General features: G+C 36.5%; 1 protein-coding gene and 1 pseudogene across 1 annotated transcript in view; both read left to right on the top strand.

The window, feature by feature from the left end:
• Nucleotides 1-19,819, top strand: part of FBN2 (fibrillin 2) — a 249,568-nt gene extending 229,749 nt beyond the window's left edge. Inside the window, exons 55-64 of the mRNA XM_011358347.2 lie at nucleotides 2,322-2,447; nucleotides 3,763-3,969; nucleotides 4,898-5,023; nucleotides 6,621-6,743; nucleotides 8,154-8,270; nucleotides 8,862-8,990; nucleotides 10,643-10,762; nucleotides 15,288-15,519; nucleotides 17,370-17,541; nucleotides 19,445-19,819. Coding sequence (XP_011356649.1) covers nucleotides 2,322-2,447; nucleotides 3,763-3,969; nucleotides 4,898-5,023; nucleotides 6,621-6,743; nucleotides 8,154-8,270; nucleotides 8,862-8,990; nucleotides 10,643-10,762; nucleotides 15,288-15,519; nucleotides 17,370-17,541; nucleotides 19,445-19,819 — 1,727 coding nt within the window. The remainder of the gene's footprint in view (nucleotides 1-2,321; nucleotides 2,448-3,762; nucleotides 3,970-4,897; nucleotides 5,024-6,620; nucleotides 6,744-8,153; nucleotides 8,271-8,861; nucleotides 8,991-10,642; nucleotides 10,763-15,287; nucleotides 15,520-17,369; nucleotides 17,542-19,444) is intronic.
• On the top strand, nucleotides 6,844-6,962 carry LOC111738543 (annotated as a pseudogene).
• Nucleotides 19,820-20,988: the final 1,169 nt, after the last annotated feature.

The raw sequence follows: 20,988 nt of genomic DNA, 5'->3' as shown, positions 1-20,988 counted from the left end.
GAGGAAGTAGGAATGACAACCACAGATCACACTTTCAAGAAATTTGTATGAAACCACAAAACACCTTGAATAGCCAACACAATCTTGAGGAAAAAGAACAAAGCTGGAGTCATCATGCTTCCCGATTTCAAACTATATTATTGCTATAGTATTCAAAATATTATGATATTGGCATAAAAACAGACATATAGAGCAATAGAACAGTATAGAGAGTCCAGAATTAAACCCATGCATATATGGGTTCATTTTTGACAAATGAGCCAAGAATATACGACAGAGTCTTTTCAATAAAAAGTGCTGGGGAAACTGGCAGCCACATGTGAAAGAATGAAACCGGACCTCTATCTTACATCATATATAAAAATTAACTCATAATTAAATACTAGAAAGAAAGACCTGAAACCATAAAAATCTTGAAATAAAACATGGAGGAAGGCTCTTTGACAGTGGAACTATGTCAAACTAAAAAGCTTCTGCTCAGAAAAGGAAATCATCAACAAAATTAAAAGACAACCTATGGAATGAGAGAGACTATTTCCAAAACATGTAACTAGGAGTTAATATTCAAAATATACAAATAAAACCCAATAGCTAATAATAATAATCTGATTTTAAAATGGACAAAGGACCTGAATAGACATTTTTACAAAGAAAACACAGAAATGGTCAACAGGTATATGAAAGAGTGCTCAATATCACTAATTGCCAAATAAATGAAAAAAAAAATGAGATACCGCCTCATACCTGCTAGGATGTGGCTATGATCAAAAAGACAAGAGACAAGTGCTGAAGATGCGGAGAAAAGGGAACCCTTGTGCACTGTTGGTGGGAGTGTAAATTAGTGCAGCCACTATGTACGGAGTGTGGAGGTTCCTCAAGAAATTAAAAATAGAACTACCATATTATCTAGCAATTCCACTTCTGGGTACATATTCAAAAGAAACAAAACTATTATCTCAAAAAGATAGCTGTACTTCCATGTTCCTTGTAGCATTATCACAATGGTCAAGGCATGGAAACATTCTAAGTGACCGTCTGTGGATGAATGGATTTTTAAAAATGTGAGATAGATAAATTAGATAGATAGATAGGTAGATAGATAGATAGATAGATAGATAGATAGATAGATAGATAGATAGATAGATAGATGATAGATAGATAGATAGATAGATAGATAGATAGATAGATAGATAGATACACACACACACATATATAGTATGCTCATGGTACATAAAAAATATAACAAACCAAAATTTCTAGATAGCAATATGGCAGGTGCTATAGAGAGAGACCTGAAAGAAGTAAACTCATGCCCCAAGGTATTGTTACTTCCAGAAACTTTTGAAACAGATAGTTGATAGAAAAATATGAGTAAAGAATATGTATCAAAGTTGTTTCATGGTTACCCTTGGAAGAACAGAAAGATTATAACTTCCAAACATGAGTTAGGGATGAGAAAGGGGCATAGGAAAAGACTGGTTTAAGAACTATTAAGAGAAGTAGGCAATAGCATGGTAAATATATAACAATATAAAATGGCAGGTAAGACTCCAAACATCAGTAATCGTAATAGATATAAATAGTTGAAATCGCTAGTTAACTGATGAATTTTAAAATTTCAATTTAAATTAAAAATTTTTTTAAAATCCAGGTTTGTGCTTTTTACAAGAAATGTACCAAATCAAAATGTGAGAGAGGTTGAAAATAAGCTATTCAAGGCAAATGATGATAGCACATGCAAAATAATTGTCAATAAATTGAGGATTTAGATAATTAAAAACTGTAAAGATGAAAACAATTTATCAAAAAGAGTTCATTGTCATGAGCTCTCTTATGCGCCTAACAACATAGCTTCAAAAAAGAAAACCTCAAACAAAACTTACAAAATATGAAATAAACACAATAAATAAGGATATAGAGAATTTTAATAAAACAACTTTGCTCTTTTACCCTACTCAACACTCTTCCCTAACACCATCTCTATGCCCCAGCCTTTCTTTTCTCTCACATCACAAAAACTGGCATACTCTTCCCCAAAGTTCTTCCCTCCTTGTCCGGTGTCTCAAGTCTATCCCTTTTGGAGGCCAATTTTCCAGTTCTCCATCAAACATTGTCTCTTCCCCGAAAGATCGGGGGTTGAAAACAGGTTGTTAAGAAAGAACCCACATAGAAGAACAATGTAAAGTTGAGAATAAATCAGTATTCACACAGGGCTAGTTTTTATCTCATATCAGTATTTTGGTAAAGAAGTTTTAAATAAGATTATTTTAAATTATAATTTTATGATTTGAGTCATTATTCACATTATTTGTTTTTTAAAGATGAAAATGAATGCAGAACCAAGCCAGGAATATGTGAAAATGGACGTTGTGTTAACACTATTGGGAGCTATAGGTGCGAGTGTAATGAAGGGTTTCAGTCAAGTTCCTCAGGCACTGAATGCCTCGGTAAGTTGATCTATGAGTGTATTTTACTTGGTAAATAAAACATCTGTTTTATGATGTAATCACAGAAGAGCTCTCTCTATATATCCTTGTCTGCTAAACAAATCCCTCAATCTGAGTAATCTACATACCTTTTCCTAAAGATACACATCTATTAAGATGACGTGTTTGTATGTGTGTGCATTGTATGCACATCTATGTGTAATGTAAATAACTGCCTTAAATATAGTCTTCCCCAAATTAAGATTAATTAAACTCTATGGAAAATGTGACTTTAGTCAAACTTACATCAGGGGATGATTTAATTCCAAAAGAAAATATTTGCGATGTGAGGTAAGCTCCGCTATATTAATGATATTAAAGTAAATGCCATATTTCAAAAATGCAATGAAGGTTAATTTTTATTTTATGGTACAGAAAAATGTTTTAGAAAATATTTTCTTGTGGAAAATATAAATCTCAGACATTGTGTTATAATGCATACATTGTAAACCATTTTAGTTAATTACGTTGAGGTACAAAAATATGGAGTAATAAAACTTAAAGCAAACAGAAATAAGAGCATTCATCATTTGATTTGGTGTAAAAACAGCATGTTTCAACTCTAGATTTTTCTCAAGATGATGTCATCTGCTTCAAATCCTAGGAAATTGTTCATCAGGAAAATATATTTTGGTTTTTGTTGTCTTCAATCTAGACCTTCACTAACCACCGGCCTTTTCAGAAATAGAAAAGATAACGGACATAGAAAGATAAAATCATATTAAAGATTTCTTTACCTATCTACATCAGAGAAATCCCTTTTTTGTACTAAAAAAATAAATCTACTTAGTCCAAATGTTTGAACAATCTTTTAGATGTAGAAAATATGAGATTAAATTGAATATGTACCAAATTTATAATATAGTCTAGAATTTGCTTTTCAAAATCAAATTCTGATACTTGTTTGCATACATAAAGGGAAATGTTTAATTTAATTGTTCTTTCATTTGGATTCTACAAAAACGGCAGTTTACTATCACTTAGTTGCTGATGGATCGAAGAAAATAAATCTGTTCTAAAATATATCACATTTTGTCAAATTTAATAAACTGTCTGTAGTGAAAAAAAAAAACACTCTATAAACTTAACCTCCAATAAAATTTTGTAATTGTTAACCTGTCTTAAACAGTGTGACTGTTCATATAAAACAATAAATATCTCGTTAAAAATTATTGCTAAGAAGGAGAGTATCGATTGTCCTGTTTAATTTGAAGATCAAGATAATGAAGTGTTAGTTCCACATCATTGGTTCTTATTGACCATGTTGTCATTTCAGACAATCGACAGGGACTCTGCTTTGCAGAGGTATTGCAGACAATGTGTCAAATGGCATCCAGCAGCCGCAACCTTGTCACAAAGTCAGAATGCTGCTGCGATGGGGGGCGAGGCTGGGGTCACCAGTGTGAGCTTTGCCCACTTCCTGGAACTGCCCAGTACAAAAAGATATGTCCCCATGGCCCAGGATACACCACTGATGGAAGAGGTAAGGAGTTGAGGATATTCGTGCATATTGTCAATGCAGTGAACTTTATTAACTCAGATCAATTTGAAGGAAAAGTGGAAAAATTGGTAAAGTAATAATAGTAGTTAAAATATTTGTTTGTATATGCTTTTCGCTAATGCTCTAGAAACTTTAAAAGATGTAACCTTCACATCAAACCTAAGAGGTAGAATTTATTATTCCCTTTTTAACAAATGAGGAAACTAAAGCACAAAGCTAAGGTAACTAACAACTTATTTCCCCAAGATGACACCCCTTTTAAGGGATGGACCCAGGAATGGAACATATCTGTCTTACCCCAAAAGCCATGCTTATAACCCCGAAATGATACTTAGTTAAATAAATGTTGCTTATTTATTTGAGTGTGCACCAGAATTCATTCTATGTGCAACATATTTACAAACCAGCAAGTCTCATAATTGATTAGCATTTCCATTTTTTTTGGTACAACCAATTTATGTCCTGAAAAATATCGTTTTCCTCTATTACTATACAGATTCTCAACTCTATGTGATTATTTGCTAATAAAACCCTTTCTTCAGTGTCTAACACAAGTGCAGATTTGAGGCCAATCCATGGAAGATTATCACAAATTCCAAATTAGTTGAACTTCTAAAAGATAGCTTTCTAGAGCTCCCCCAAAATAATCCATATTTAGATTTCAAAATGAGTTAACTCAAACAGGGCTTTCAACACGACCTTTGTTTATCTCTTCCCATTGCTTCGGATTATTTTTCTATCCCTTCCATGTTGCCATTCACCTGAATGATGAAAAGGTTCTCAACAATATTATGAAAGTTGGTTGTTAGCTATCTCACGTTGATTCCGTAATTTCTCTTAGTTTCTAACCAGTTTTATCCTTACATACATATTAGCTTTTGTTTTTAGTTTGTTTTTTGTTTCGTCTCAGATATTGATGAATGTAAGGTTATGCCCAACCTCTGCACTAATGGCCAGTGCATCAATACCATGGGCTCATTCCGGTGCTTCTGCAAGGTTGGCTACACCACAGACATCAGCGGAACCTCCTGTGTGGGTAAGGCAAGGCATCTCTGCGTCTGGGGGTTGTCAACTACCGTTTTCTACAAGTCAGTTACTGCCAGTGGAGCATCTTTATTATGGAGCTATGGAATATACATTTTATTTAAATGATGCTATTCCTTTAAATAATGTGGTTCTTAATATTATAGTAGTTGTGCAATGCCTTGTCCCATAATAGGGGACACAGAACTGTTCAAGTTATCAAAAAGTCTGTTCAATCAGGGAAACATAAAAATTATTAAAAACATACTTTCAACATTTTATATTTTAAGATGTATAAATGACCTGTCATTGTTTGGTGAAAGAAATGGGCTTTTGTTTACGAATGAATATGTTTGCATATAGAGAGAGAATGCTTTGTGCATGTTCCTCATTCATGTTTTTTGCATAAAATATACCAATTAAGCCTCATCTAAAATTTCCAATTGCAAAGTAATTTCTGTACAGAAGCCTTCTACATTTTAAAATCTCTTTTCCTAATTTAATTTTTATATTGTCTTATCCACACTATTCCGTGACAATTTGGGGGTGGGAGTGATCTGCCTTTATTAAGTCTTTCCAAAGCATTCAACTTAGTTTTCATTGAAGAAAAATCTTTTCTCTTTCACATTTCATCAACTTATGTGATATCCCATTAAAGTACCTATTTCAATAACAAGTACACCTGGCATGAAAAGATTAAGAAAAAAACACTTGATTGGGCATGAAAGTAATAGAGAATAGGCTATTAATCATGAGCTTTCAGCATTCTGTGGATATCAATCAATATATTTTACAGAGAAGATGGAGATTGTTTGCTCTCAGAGTCCCAGCAGAAAAAAAGGCAACATATTCAAATGAGGACAGTTTAAGGAGGATTTAACAAAGGGACTATATCTATAAAGGTGTGGGCTGAGTGTGCAGAAACCACAAGGGATAGTGCTGTGTGTTGGGGCTGTATCACTCCTGGGCCATAAAAAACGAGGGAGAGGTTATTGAAACCTGGAAAAAGAAATGTATGCACAGAGGGCCGCCTTGAGAAGAGCTGTGACCTCTGACCCAATGATTCAGTCAGCCCAAGCCCATCTTTCAGGGAGGAAATTGAGGCAATAAGGACCAGCCAGAAAACAGGGCAAGAGAACAGCCTCCTGGGCCCATAAGCAGGGTAGACCAGAGTGACGAATGGACCTCGAGGGGCAAATAAAAGATTCCAGCATGTTCTGTGACCCCACAAGTTGCCTAGGGGAGTGTCAGCCTAGAAAGTTTAAAAGAACTTCTGCCACCATGCATGTGTCAAAATAAACTCTTACTTTTAAGTTTATGGTTCTCAAATTGTAAAGCACATTAACCTAAAGCACATTAACCTGGCGTTTTTTGAGCCCAGACAGCTGTCAAGACATTATAATATTTATCCAAGATCCGTAGATTGATCTACAAAGTAAACCAGTAGATCACTTGAGTGAAAGTAGTTCTGTGCATCATTTCTCTCTGGCTGTTTTCCATTTTAAGTTAAAGAGGAAAAGCTCAAAGAATGAAGTGAGACTGTGGATGGAGGAAAGAGGCTGGTTGTTTCTTTTAACCAAGAATTTAATCTTCACATCACTTTTGCTTAGATCTTGATGAATGCTCCCAGTCCCCTAAACCGTGCAACTTCATCTGCAAGAACACGGAGGGGAGTTACCAGTGCTCATGTCCACGGGGATATGTCCTGCAGGAGGATGGGAAGACATGCAAAGGTGAGCAAGGAGTCTGGTGTAGCAGGTGGGGAGAATTAAAACCCAAGTTAGTAGTGTGCTTCTTACAGCATATTGCAGAAATTTAAAAATAAATAAAATCGTCAATGGCCATGCCACCCTGAACAAGCCTGATCCCGTCTGATCTCGGAAGCTAAGCAGGTTCAGGCCTGGTTAGTACTTGGATGGGAGACCGCCTAGGATGATCAGGTGCTGTAGGCGTAAAAAATAAAAATAAGGGATTGCAGACTGACAAGGTCCTTGCAATCTGTGAGGTCAACCAAGGGTTGCCTTGCCTAGAAAATTAAATTAAATTAAATTAAATTAAAAAATAAAAATAAAATTAAAACAAAAAATTTTGGTGAAGGAAGAGATTGAGACAAATAACTAAACTAAGATTTTTTTTACTCTTTATCTAAGATTTCATTTCTGTAAACTATCTTGATTATTGCCAAAGACTGAAAATGAATTGGTAAATTTAATTTTTTGCTTAGATAGTATCAAAAACAATTATCAAACTAAATTAGATAATTTAAATAGCTCTAATACTATACTCATATATTCAATTTTATGTAAAACTTCATCAGTATGAAATTAATGGACCGAGGAAATTCCTATCTAATTAAATTTTTGAAATACAGATTATTCTTAAGAAAATGAAGTTTTATTTCTAAGGAATATCAAAAAATAAATAACATAGCAAGCAGTGCTAGTCTCCTGTTTCTTTTTAGTGAACCATTATGAGTCAACTTAATTTTGCATATTGTTTATAAATGAATACAACTAAAGTATGTGTGTTTTTAAGTTTTAAAATGAGTTAGTCTTGTCTACATTTTATATTGCTTTGTAAATTTATTTAAATATATTTTCCTATCTTAAATTTCAATCTAACTAAAATCACACTTTGAGTCTTTTGTTAGAATTACAGATGCTTTATTTTTGCTTTCTCAGATATTTATGATGGTATTTTCATGTGAAGCCTGAGAACTTCGCTCAATGTTTGTGTTAAGACCTTTGTCAATTTTTAGATTGTTTTATTTTTATTTAGCCTATCTTTTAATAGAAATAGGTGACCAGCCGTGTACTAAACTGTGCATTAAATACAATCTTTCGGTGTGAACTTTGAAAATAGTTCGTGGAAACCAATGTGATTCATCTATTCGATTTCTTATTTTAAGAAAACTTTGTGTTTTGTCACCTTTGCCATCCTATCATAGTAGCCCATAATACTTCTCCTGTTCCCGTCTGTGAAAAGAAACTGCTTGCCACATGCATATTGAAGTCTATAAAGCTTCAAGCAAAAATCTAGACAAAATACTCCTGATAGAACATGCACACCTCCTGTGGCTTCATGAGAAAAGATAGTCAGATAACATTGCTCTGATTTTCCAAGACTTCTCTCTTTCATTTCAGACCTCGATGAATGTCAGACCAAACAGCACAATTGCCAGTTCCTCTGTGTCAACACGCTAGGAGGTTTTACTTGTAAATGTCCGCCTGGTTTCACACAGCATCACACTGCTTGTATTGGTAAGACAAAACTACAAATGGGAAATTTTACAAACTTTTGATAGATGTATAAAAATTGTACTTAAAATGATAGAATAATATCTCAATACTTATATTTAGCACTAATCCCTCAAAATAATGATCTAAAAATGTTGCTAATAACATGGATTTTTTTCACAGAAACAATATCCAAAAGAAAAAGGCCTGTATAGTCCAGCGTACACACAGTAGGCATATTCCAAGTGGTGCCTTTATATCACATTCTAAATATAACCATGTGTGTTCAGATAAACTATGATTAAAGGTTCACTGTAATTTTGAACATGCTATGAACATGCTGGGGTTTTTATTTTAGAAGACACTTACATTAAAGGACTTCCCATCTGTTATGGAAAACCATGTTCTGAATTAACCCAAATTACGCTCTAATTACGAATCTCTTGAAATATACTTTTTCTTACCATTTTTGCCTTTAATATGACAGTGAATCCTAAAATGCTGTTTTCATGTCATGAAACTTCGGCTTTAATATCACTTTTTACTTCATGTAGTGAAATTTGAGTTAGGTAATAATCAGCAGGCTTGACTCTCTCCTCCTTCGTGCTTTGCTAGACAACAATGAATGTGGGTCTCAGCCCTCTCTTTGCGGAGCAAAGGGGATCTGTCAAAACACCCCTGGAAGTTTCAGCTGTGAATGCCAAAGAGGATTCTCTCTTGATGCCACCGGACTCAACTGTGAAGGTGAATTTACGCGCTCAGAAATCCATACTCTAGTGTAGCATAATGCCATTTTCTTTTCGCTTTCAATCCACTAAATAAACATTGTGATCATTTCAAAAGAAAAAATACTTAACAAAGTAGAACCCAGCAATGGACTTTTGTTCGTATCATTTTGGGAGCAAAAGAAAATATGATGAAACAAAATTTTGGTGAGTGTGAATTGGCTTTTAAATGAACTGAATTGTTTTTCTAATTACTGATCTATAAAAGAAGAGAACTGAAAAAGTATTATGGACCTTATATGGTTTACAGTAGTAAAAAAAAAAAAAAAAAATTGGACTTTTGTACCATGGTACCTAATTGTATGAAAGTTGAGTGTAAGAAAAAGAACCGGTTATCCTAGAGAATTGGAGACATGTGCCGAAAGCACCTGGGAAAACTGATGGCTATTTCCAAGTTATTTTTTCTTGAGGCTCCTGATTGACTCTTTTCTACAATGGGCATTTCCTCTGAAGTCTCCCTTGCAGTAGGTATTTCCTGTAAAGTCTAACAGAATGTTTAAGTGGGAATAAAATAGCAATCTGCCTATGCTTCTTTAACATTTCCATCGCAAGTGCTAGTATATAAGACAAATGTACGAGGATCGGTATCTTTTACAAAATGCCCATACCAGAGATTAAGAGACTATATACATGACCTTTATATTTTATATAATATTGCAATTTATGTTCTTATTAATTTTAGTCACCCTTTAATTACTTATTCTCAGACATGATTGTTAATTCTAGAAATGTATTCAAAGTTTTTAATAGGCGCTTTATAAGAATTATAGAACTCTATGTGTATCTAATTTGCAGCCACCAATTCAGTTTTAGAATTTTCTATTTTAATATGTTATATCCAAAGTTGAGACTTTGAAAGTATTCTGAACATACAGCTGCTTGCCACGTGTGAGTTTAACTTGTGACTGTCCACATAAGATACCATTTATTAATTATCCATATAAATTTGTTACATACACATCAGACACGCCAATTTTATTTCACTCTTTATGGGTAGCTTTCAAAGCCTCAGTTGTCATTCCAAAAGACTATGCATGTATGAACAAAAAAGTTATTCCATATGTGTAATAATACCACATCGTGTCTAAAAATAACATTCAAACGCTTAAAATTTGCATCTAATTAATCTTGAATGATAATTAAAAATTTTTGCATGCAAAACAGTTATATTTTTTAGGTATCTCTCTAGGGCTTGTATCTTCCTGAAAATGAGGATTACGTGTCAATCTACTTTTGAATCTACTAGAATATGTAATGCAATATTTATAGAATAATTATATCACTTAACAAATAAATCAGACCATATGCAAGTTAATCCATCCAAAATGCACAGCATTTGGGGTTGCTATGGTTTATTTGCTGAAATTAAGATGTTTTTTGGAGCATTGATGTGGCATGGTCTGGTGGATAGCATAAGAATGTGGTCTTATCTCAGAATCATTCTTTGTACCACCATTGACTAATAACCATGTGACTTGGAAAAATCATAGCCTCTCTGTGTGTCTTGTTTGTTTTTTCTCTTGATAATAATTACTCCAGGTTGCATTTAGAGTATATTTAAGAATAGTAGAAAGAGGTTACACAAAGATCTTGCTGGGCTTTTTTTTGCAGATGTCGATGAATGTGATGGAAACCATAGGTGCCAACATGGCTGCCAGAACATCCTGGGAGGCTACAGGTGTGGTTGCCCCCAAGGATATATTCAGCATTACCAGTGGAATCAGTGTGTCGGTGAGCACTCACTTGTTAAATGGCGTCTGCTTTTCTCACCTTAAAGTATCTTTGAGTAAAATGAACAATAATAAAGGTTGTCATTTCAGTGTAGCCTTGGAATCCTAGAACTTAAAAACCAGTATGTAGGACTGATGTGTGGGGATCCATTCTATTAAATTCTATTCTGGGTGTATGTTTGAAAATATCCAAAATCCGAATATGATTTTAAGTACCTAAACTCAACTAGAGCTTTTATCATTTTAATTTTCTGCTGGATGTAATTTTAAGTTTCTAAAGATGGTATCAAGAATCATCTTCTTCATTTGCCAAGGTCAGGGGCTTTTTATTAGTAACTTAGTATCTTTAGATTTAAGGTGGAAGGCTTACCCATCCAGCGCCCTCATACAAATATAAAGGAATTCAGACTAACTTAATGAGGACTGTCCATCTGTGTTGTTCAGTCACATAGATGTAATGAAGAAGGCAAAGTATTTTAAGATAGAAATAGTACCTAGTTACAGTGAATTCTGTTGAAAAGTACAGACAGAAGTGTTTGCAAGATAAAATCTGTGGGCACTCCGCTCTGTTCCTTGCATAAAAAATAGTCATGGAAATTCGCCTTTTAAGGAGAGATTGATCAAAGAGAACACTGTTCTCTACTTGAGTAACCAGCTAACTTACTTAGCTGCTTAATTTCCTGGCTCCATTTGAGTGTTCTTCGTAGACACACCATCTAACACATTGTGACATTAGATGCTGGCCTAACCGAGCAGAAAGGGGAACAGTGGTCCCGCAGAGAAATGGCAGGGAGCTTCCTGTTTCTCTGCAGTGATTTCAGTTATCCTACATGTACTTCAAATATTTTACTGTGAGTGATCCACTAAATAAATTAATCTGATTTTGTCCTTTATGGTCTTCTCAAATGAAATTTCCGATGACAGGTTAGTGAATTGAGAAGGAAATCGAGATAAATTTCAAAGAAGGGAAACTCACTCTGAAAGTCTCAACTATTGTGCGAGGTTAAAGACAGATGCTTTGCCACACCACAAATACACACTCATAGAGGAAAATGCCAAGACCGTTAATGATCAAGAGGTTAAGGACCAAATTTTAAAGGATTATCAAAATGATGAGTTAGTCAATCAAAATAATTTCATAAGTTTAATTTACTTTTTTGTTTCGTCACAGAAAAAAAAATGTTGCAAAAGTCCTTATGCCCTGGTTTATTGATTTATAAACAGAAGCAAAGTATAGGTACACTCTTTGGAATATGGGGAATGGTACTTTATCAGATAGCTATTAAAACAGTGTAAAACAATTTCATTATATTATGTTGCTTATGAAATGAAGCTCACCACTTTATTTAGCAAATACCATGGACTTCTTAGTTAATTCTCTGGAACTTAAGGCAAAAGAGTGATCTTCTAATATTTCACAAGTAGAATTCCTGTTTTTTAAGCAACCATAAGAAATAGGAACATGTATGAAGCATCAATTCAATTTTCAAGTTTTTAAGTTTCCTGAAATTTCTGTCTACTGTAAACATCAAGTTGCAAAAGTAGCTTCACAGATTTTCACTCAGTGTGGTCTGACTTAAAATCAAGACTGTGTGGTATCCCAGTTCCCCTTTGTGGGATCCTTAGAGTGGGCACCTCAGCAAGGCAGTCACCCCAGAGCAGCTCACACTGGAGTCCAGCCAAAAGCCCATGTGCCTAATCCGGAGAGACTCTATGGACAGAGGAATAAGTGGTTTCAAAGATGAGTTCAAAACTAAAGATACATAAGCAGATATCCCCAACTGCAAATATTCATTTATGAGCTTGCTTTGCTAGAATAGGCACCTCTAAGCAGCAGGTCTTTGGATAAGTAAGATACAGCAGGGATTTATTCTAAAAATTGTAGATTTTTCCGTGCAGGGTTGAGGAACTCAGCTGGTGCATGATAAAATTGCTGACTTTCTTGCCCTGAATCCATTAACAACACAGTTGGAGTTTAACTCGAATACATAACAGGAATAGAATTAAATAACCTATTGGGAATAAAAGCAACAAGTTAACAAAAGAACAAGAATTGTGACAAAATGCAAATTAAAAAGCCACAGACCATTTTTGTTTGTCATTATGTGTGTGAATATCTTCAGTCATTCATATGATTGAGAGGAGATATAGAATGAAGTATTTCATTCTTTAAAACCAAGAGAGGTTTATCTTGAGTCGCCTAGAAAATGAAAAAAACTTAGTTAAAGGCATCAGATAATTTAAATACTGTTAAATGGTAAACCTAAAATGTTATTAATACTACTTCTAATTTAAGAAAAATGACAGTTCTTTGTGTTAACATTGAAAAAAGCTTTTAATTCAAATGAACACTTCAAGAAGTTTCCAGCTAGTTACCACAGAACATTTAGAACATTCTGGTGCACAGACTATGCATATGTAGGTAACATTCTCAAATATTTTCAAGCATCATAATTTTTAAAAATTGAAAATAAGTCAATGTTATTAACATTTTCATACGAAGAAAATTGATGTCTTAATATATGAAGCTTTAAGTTATTTAGTGTTAGTAACTTCCAATTGCTTCTGTGGCCTTTTAGAGTAATTCAAACATAACAATGTGTCTTGAGTCAATTCAAAGTATGTCTCACGCAAGAACACATTTTTAAAGTCAGATTACCTAAATCTATAAAATTATACCATGATGTACATTTATAGCATATTAATATAAAGCGCTTCCAAAAATTTTACGTACTTTTAAATATTCTTGTCATTGGTATGTTAAAATGAAATTTATTCAATTATTTGGTTTTGCCTGGTAAGTTTTCTACTTAACACAATGCCTAATACTGTATTCTTAGAAGGATAATTTTGTTAAATTATAACCTAATTTACATTCTCTGTTAGAAGAAAAATCGTGCATATAAATGTCAGATTTAATTGTAAAAGCAGATGAGCCTTTGTGGCAGAATTCCAAGTCTTTTGTCTATAGAAATAAAATAGCAGTTCTATTTATGTCATAAGGTAGCTTAGTTATTAAGAATTTATTTATCTACTTTCTCTCCATAAAATGAAGGCTAAGAATCTGTACATATTAGATAATCATAGCAGATTTTATATCCGGTGATTAAGAATTCTACATTTGGCGGTCCGATTTAATTCCGAAACTGTAATCGTGATACAAAAATGTGCCTAATAACATCTACCCTTTCGGTGACCTCTGTGCTGTACTTAATGGAGTTTAATTTCCTGTCTGAGAGGCCTCTTCACTGAGACGCCATCTGCATCTTCCATAATCTCACTGAGCCACTGCAGATCTGCACTTCCCTCTAGCCGTTGTGTCCCAGGCACACACCTACTTGCAAATGGGTCCACTTCCCCACGTGGGCTGAAACATATACTTGTCATATATTAAGTAAACAGACACTCCACTGGAGTCACAAGAATTTGAAAGAATTCTACAGAACAGACGTGACTTGTGCCCAGAGTGAAATCTGGATTATAATAAAGCCCAAAGGAGTCAAGCCACATGTTGTATATCAACCAGATGGTTAAGAGCAAAGTTATAATCTCCAAAGTTGAAAGCACAATCAGGTTTTGAACTTGTAAAATGATAAGGGAAACTGAAGGTATAACCCGTAATTATCCTGCTGTCAGGCATACAGTATAATGTAAGTCATTGAACTAGTAAAGCCCGAGGTAGCTGATGGCTGGATGCAAACCGTCTCAGAAGGCCCAGACTGCACCTAATGGGTCCTCAGGCAGTTAAAAGTGCACTAACTTGTTGGTTCAATAGATTCAGTTAAATAATGTTTCTTTCAATTATTTTCATTTAGGGTATTTAAATTATTTTCATTTAGGGTATTTAGATTTTTTTCTATATTTTCTCCCCATGTGTAATGAAGGCTTTGGGAATTGCTGAGAGAATGGATACAAATGCAGATATAAATATAGGCTTTATAAAACTGAGATATAATTCACATACCATAAAATTCACCTTTTTAAATTGTACAGTTCAGTGGTTTTTAGTATATTCTCACAGGAGTGTGCAACCAGCAACATCACCACATTTTCATCACCCCCCGAAAAAAAACTCCATTAGTACTCATTCTCCATTTCTCGCTCCCTACAGCCTCTGGCAACTAGTGATCTACTTTCTACTGTTATGAATCTGTCTGAGATAGAGGCCGTTGAAGTCACCTTCTGTAAAGAGAATAGAAGAGTTTTTTCAGTAGGCAAACTACAGATACCTATCCCAAGGGGCTACCAAGTGCACTCAGACACAGCACAGACAGACTATAAAAGGGTAGAGTAAGGTCTTTTAAAGCCATAATTTAGGAGGATTCGTTGGGTTTTGTCATTTCATTTATATTTAATTTTCATATGCTTTGCAGTCAGCCATCGGACTAAACTTTTTTTTTTTTTTTTTTTTGACGCAGAGCTGGAATTATTTCCCCTATAAAATCACAGGTACTTTGGGACTCAGGCTCTTCTTCATATCACTGTCCCTTTCCCCACGTAAAGAGTTTTTTACTTTGTGTTCATAGACGAGAATGAATGCTCCAATCCGAATGCCTGTGGCTCTGCTTCCTGCTACAACACCCTGGGGAGTTACAAGTGTGCCTGCCCCTCGGGGTTCTCCTTCGACCAGTTCTCCAGTGCCTGCCACGACGTGAATGAGTGCTCCTCCTCCAAGAACCCGTGCAACTACGGCTGCTCCAACACAGAGGGGGGCTACCTCTGCGGCTGCCCTCCTGGGTACTACAGAGTGGGACAGGGGTAAGGCTTCCATCCTTCCGGCAAACAGGAAAGCAAGTGCAGTCCACAGGGCGTGTTCTAACTCAGGCATCCCTCCCTGAGTTCAGGCTTCCTGGCTGCCTAGCACTGCAGAGAAGTAAACAGTGATTAGAAGCCCAAGAGACGAAAGGTTGATCAGAGCATGAAGGGTATGGGAGATAGAAGCACCTAGAGGGCATATGGATTATAGCTGTGTTACGGGATACCTCCTTTGTGGTGAGCCTAAACCTTGAACTTGTATACAAGTGTCACTCTTGCCACACAGAAAGGCCTAAGTTGATTCAGTCAGATCCCTTAAGACCAGAGACAAATGTTTAAAATTGCAGTTCACATGTTGCCATAGATACCTGGGTTGTGAGGTACTCGTGGAAATGACTTCTCCTCGGGGTCGTCTGTGAATTTTGGCAGGTGCCAGCCCAGTGGTTCCTGAAGAAGGAGTTTGTCCCTCTCTTTGCTCACTTGGCTTCTTATTGCACAGAGAGGACCTACCTCATTGGGGTGGCACTGCTCAGCACAAGGTGGCTCCATGGGCCTGATTCCCTCCCACTAACCACAGTTTCCCAAGTACAGTCTCTCAAGCCCCATCGCCTGGCGCTGAAGTGCCAGCCTCCTGCGTTCTTCCATTAACGCAGCCTGTGCTCAGCAGCACAGAAGATGGGAATTTGGGCGTCAGTCAGGGTAGCCTTCTTCAGAAAGAGTGGTGTGTGAGGCAGGCACTGGGAGGGGGTGGACTAATCTGTCCATCTTTGCTACACAACTACGCTTGAAACAAAAAGCTTGGTCTATAGACCAGGGCCATGGAGAGCCAGCTCACTGATTGCTTCACTAACCCAAACAGGAGCTCAGAAGTTGGTCATTTACGCGGAGAGCTTTGTCGCAAGCAGTGGAACCTCTCTCAGCATTCTCTTTGGAAAGTCATATTCTGCTTTTACCTTCCCTGGTTAACTACACCCAAGTGCTTCAGCCTAATTGGGATCGAAAATTGGGGAAGCCTATGAAGAAAACAGAAACGCTAATTTGAAAAAATGTATGCACCCCTATGTTTATTGCAGCATTATTTACAATTACCAAGATATGGAAGCAACATAGGTGTTCATTGATAGATAAATAGATAAAGAAGATGTGATACACACACACACACACACACACACACACGCACACACACTCTGGAATGTTATGAAGCAATAAAAAAGAATCTTGTTATTGGTGACGACATGGATGGACCTAAAGGGTATTATGCTAAGTGAAATAAGACAGAGAAAGGCAAATACCATATGGTTTTATTTATATGAGGAATCTAAAAAAAAACAAAAAACAAAACAAAACAAAAACAGACTCATAGAAACAGAGACCAAAGGGATGATTGCCAGAGGGGTGGAGGATATGGGAAATGGGTGAAAGGGTAAAAAGGAAATAGTCAATAATATTGTGATAAGTTTGCCCCGTGACAGATGATTACTAGAATTAGAGGGATGATCCCATTGTAAGATGTAAAAATGTTGAATCGCTATATTGCACACCTGAAACTAATATAACTAATATAGTATTATATAACAACAATACTTAAATTTTTAAAAAAGTGTATCAAAGAAAAAAAAAATTGAGGAAACCTAGGGCTCACTCTCAGAAAAATTTTGGTGGTCAAAATACTGGAAAATCTCATCTATTAAGTATTAAAGAGAGTTACAGAGAAAATTGGGTTTTTGTGTTTATGAGCTTAGAATTTGCTTCGTTGGTGTCTTATTTCTGAAAAGTCTTTGCTCTATCACTGGAAAGCTACAGTCAAAGCTTGTGATCAAGCCTAACAATGCCTTGCTTCTTGTTGCAAATAGCCACTGTGTATCAGGAATGGGATTTAACAAAGGGCAGTACCTGCCACTGGATGCAGAAGTTGATGAGGAAAACGCTCTGTCCCCGGAAGCATGCTATGAGTGCAAAATCAACGGCTACTCTAAGAAAGACAGCAGACAGAAGAGAAATATTCACGAGCCTGAACCCACTGCTGTGAGTAAACCTCACTTTGTTTTGTCTCAAGATTTTATCCATATGAAGTCATGTGTACCATGCGGTAAAACTTTATGTAGCTTCAGTGAAGCTACGACTATCTTGAAATTTAATGGCTGAATTAACGGGCACAATATGGCAGAGGCCAGTCAATCAAAATTAGTTGATTATTAGCTTAAAACACAAGGACGGGGGGAAAAGACTTTAAGAATCACAGATCATATGTTTTTAGTTTTTGATTGATTTGTGCCAGAGGGCAATAAGATGTCCATCTAAGAAATAGTTATTTTGAAATGATTCAAAAAAAAAAAATATTTTGAATTTGTCCACTTCTGTTTTATACATCTGTAGTAAACTAGGCCGATGTTGATTTTCAGTAGGAAACCCGACTAGGCCTCATATTCTGTGACAATTGGTGAGATAGGTGTTCCTCCCATAGAAATTTTATCTCCAAATAACTTGTAGTTTGTAAGAAACTGAAGATCTGAATTGCCTGCTGCCGGTGTTTCTCGGCTGTGAGTGGTCTTCCGCAGAGTGTTGTGGGGGTGGGCCACAGATTGCCTGCTCTTGAATATATGCTCCCCGACCCTTCCCGCTCATTATCTGTGTTACATGGGTCGCGTTTACTTAACCCCTCTCTACCTCAACGTCTTCACCTGTAAAATGGGAATAAAAATACCTTCCTCTGAAGAGTGGGTGACGGGAGGGTTGAGCTGGTACTGTGAGGTGCCTGGAACAGTGCCTGGCATATATATTGCACACATTCAGTGACTGTCACTGAGTCATATTCAGTATCTAGAGATGATGATGATTTTCCCCAAAGATCAAGGATAGCACCACTCTCTTTAGTTAATGTTACTGAGAAATTCCTCCACCAAAAACATCTATTCGACCAACTGTGTGACTTGGGGAACCCGCTTCAGTTTTCTGGGTTTCAGAAACTTTCATCTATAAGACAAGACTTCTGTAGCCCAACGGTCTGTGGTTCTATTTCATAACAAATAATAGACCAGTATTCCATTTACCTTAAGTAAACTAAAGCACCTAACTGATTTAAATATGACAGTTGAGGTATTCATCAAGTACCCTAAACAACAAATCCAGATATTTTATCTCTAAAACCTTCCCATTGTGGTACTTGGGATGAATCTGTCTGAACACTGATGGCACTTCTGGGCCACTGAAGCCAAGTTCTTAACAGGCACCCAGCCAAAGCATTATTTTTTTATTGTTGTTGTTGTTGTTGTTTGGCCTGTATTACTAAGATAGCATTCTTAAACCTCCCATCTCTGTGAGCAAGTGAGACTTGGCTTATCTGGGCCCTGCCCCCACTGGCTTTTACCAAAGCCGATTCAAACCTGAGCCCTGAGGACTCTGCAGGCTGCTCCCTCTGCACTAATGGCTGCTAGTAAACATACTCCCACACTCTGCTTGTGGTTTGTGGGCCTTAGAAATCCAGCCAGGCCTTCAGAGTGAAGATTTCTCTGGGGACAGTCCCTGCTGTTGGATAACAGCTGCACTTCTCGTTTTGACGTCAGAAAAAAAAAAAAATTACAATCTTTTTCTAAATTGTCTTTTTGAAATTATTAATATGCATGATATTTCACAAACTCATCAAAAAAACTTGAAATGTGAATGCTTTCTGTAGGCTCAGTCCTGTAACTTTACCTGGATAAGGCTGAGTGAAAAGTCGTAAGGATTTGCAGGGCAAGCCCTGTGGAATTGACCTTTTCTCCCCGCTGTCCGGAAGTTATAGTCGCCTCCTTCCCAAGCACTACTCATACGGAAAGCGCAGAAACGGGGAGCAATAAGTTGTGGCTGCAGCCCCAGCAGCAGGCCCCTTTCGCGTCCTCTCCTTGTGTTCTGGAAGCTCTTCCCACACCGTTTCCTGCTTTTTCTCCAGGTGGAACAGACCAGCCTGGAAAGTGTTGACATGGACAGCCCCGTGAAAATGAAGTTCAACCTCTCTGGCCTTGGCTCTGAGGAGCACATCTTGGAACTCATGCCCGCCATCGAGCCTCTCAATAATCACATCCGCTATGTCATCTCCCAAGGGAACGATGATGGCATCTTTCGCATCCACCAAAGGAATGGGCTCAGCTACCTGCACACAGCCAAGAGGAAGCTGGTGCCCGGCACACACACACTGGAAATCACTAGCATCCGTCTCTACAAGAAGAAGGAGCTTAAAAAACTGGAAGACAGCAATGAGGACGACTACCTCCTAGGGGAGCTCGGGGAGGCTCTCAGAATGAGGCTGCAGATTCAGCTCTATTAACCCCTTACAGACTTGGTTCCAGGCTCAAATTCCTGCACAGCCAGCCTTCAGAAGCCTTTGAGAAATCAATGACTAGTTTTAAAGAGGAGAAAAAGACAATTTTGGTTCTTTCCTCCCTGTCTCAGACTTCAGAATGTTGACCCTCACAGGGAGGGATAATTTAGACTCTGGTGTGGCCAAAGATTTGAGTACAAAGGCAACCGTGGTTACTGTATTTTTTAGATAACTTCACTTTAAAATATATTAAAAAAAAAAAAAAAAGAAAACCTAAATGTTCAAGAGATCAGCATATGGCACTAAATGCACAAAAATAATGTGAGCTTTTTTTTTTCTGTTAGCAGTCTGTAACACTTTGGGTATTTTGCTATAGTTGCTAATTAAAAAAAATATAGATGTTTATTTATTTTTAATGCAGTAATATATGGAGAAATGAACAAACTATGTAAACAAAAAGGGAAACTCACTTGTTTTTCTTTAGATTTATAAATTTGAGCTATTTCTTTTAGAGGTGCTTTTTAAAAATTCAGTAGATTCAAGAGATGTTTCCTTTGGTTTTCTGCCAGTCGTCCAACTGGTACACATCTGATTATTTTAAAGAAAGCCTCACAGAGCTGAGTGGGCAGTGTAATCAATAATTTAAGAGAGAGAAATGTCATGAGATCTTTTATAAAGGAGATCAAAGCCAGAGCGGCTCGTTGTGACGATATTTCACATCACCAGACACACCAGGCAACGAAGATGAAGCACGACACTGTAGCAAAATACCTTGACTGCTTGTGAGACCAGTAGCGTTGCAGGCCAAACCGTACTGTATTTCCTTCTCATAACCTCAAGGAAGCACACGTGCTACCCACAACACCTCATTCTTACCCAGGGTGTGCTGCATACTCGTGGTACCGTAGGCAGCTGAAGAACTGCCGTTCCTTTGAAAAGGAACACCTGGCGTTCTGTAGTGTTTGGTGCTGTCTTAGATTAATGGTGCATTTATTATGTTCAAGCTATTTCAGGATTGCCATATGTGCAAACAAATCATGCAGTACAGCCAAGGAATATATGTTGATTTTTTTAAATCCATTTTTTTTTTAGAATTTTCATTAATACTGTAGTTATACACCATATGCCTCGTTTTATCATAGCCTATTGTGTATGAAAGATGTTTGTACAATGAA

The sequence above is a fragment of the Pteropus vampyrus genome, unplaced genomic scaffold (genome assembly GCF_000151845.1).
Source record: "Pteropus vampyrus isolate Shadow unplaced genomic scaffold, Pvam_2.0 Scaffold39, whole genome shotgun sequence".
In the NCBI taxonomy this organism is placed as follows: Eukaryota; Metazoa; Chordata; class Mammalia; order Chiroptera; family Pteropodidae; genus Pteropus; species Pteropus vampyrus.
This window is presented reverse-complemented; position numbering and strand designations above follow the sequence as displayed.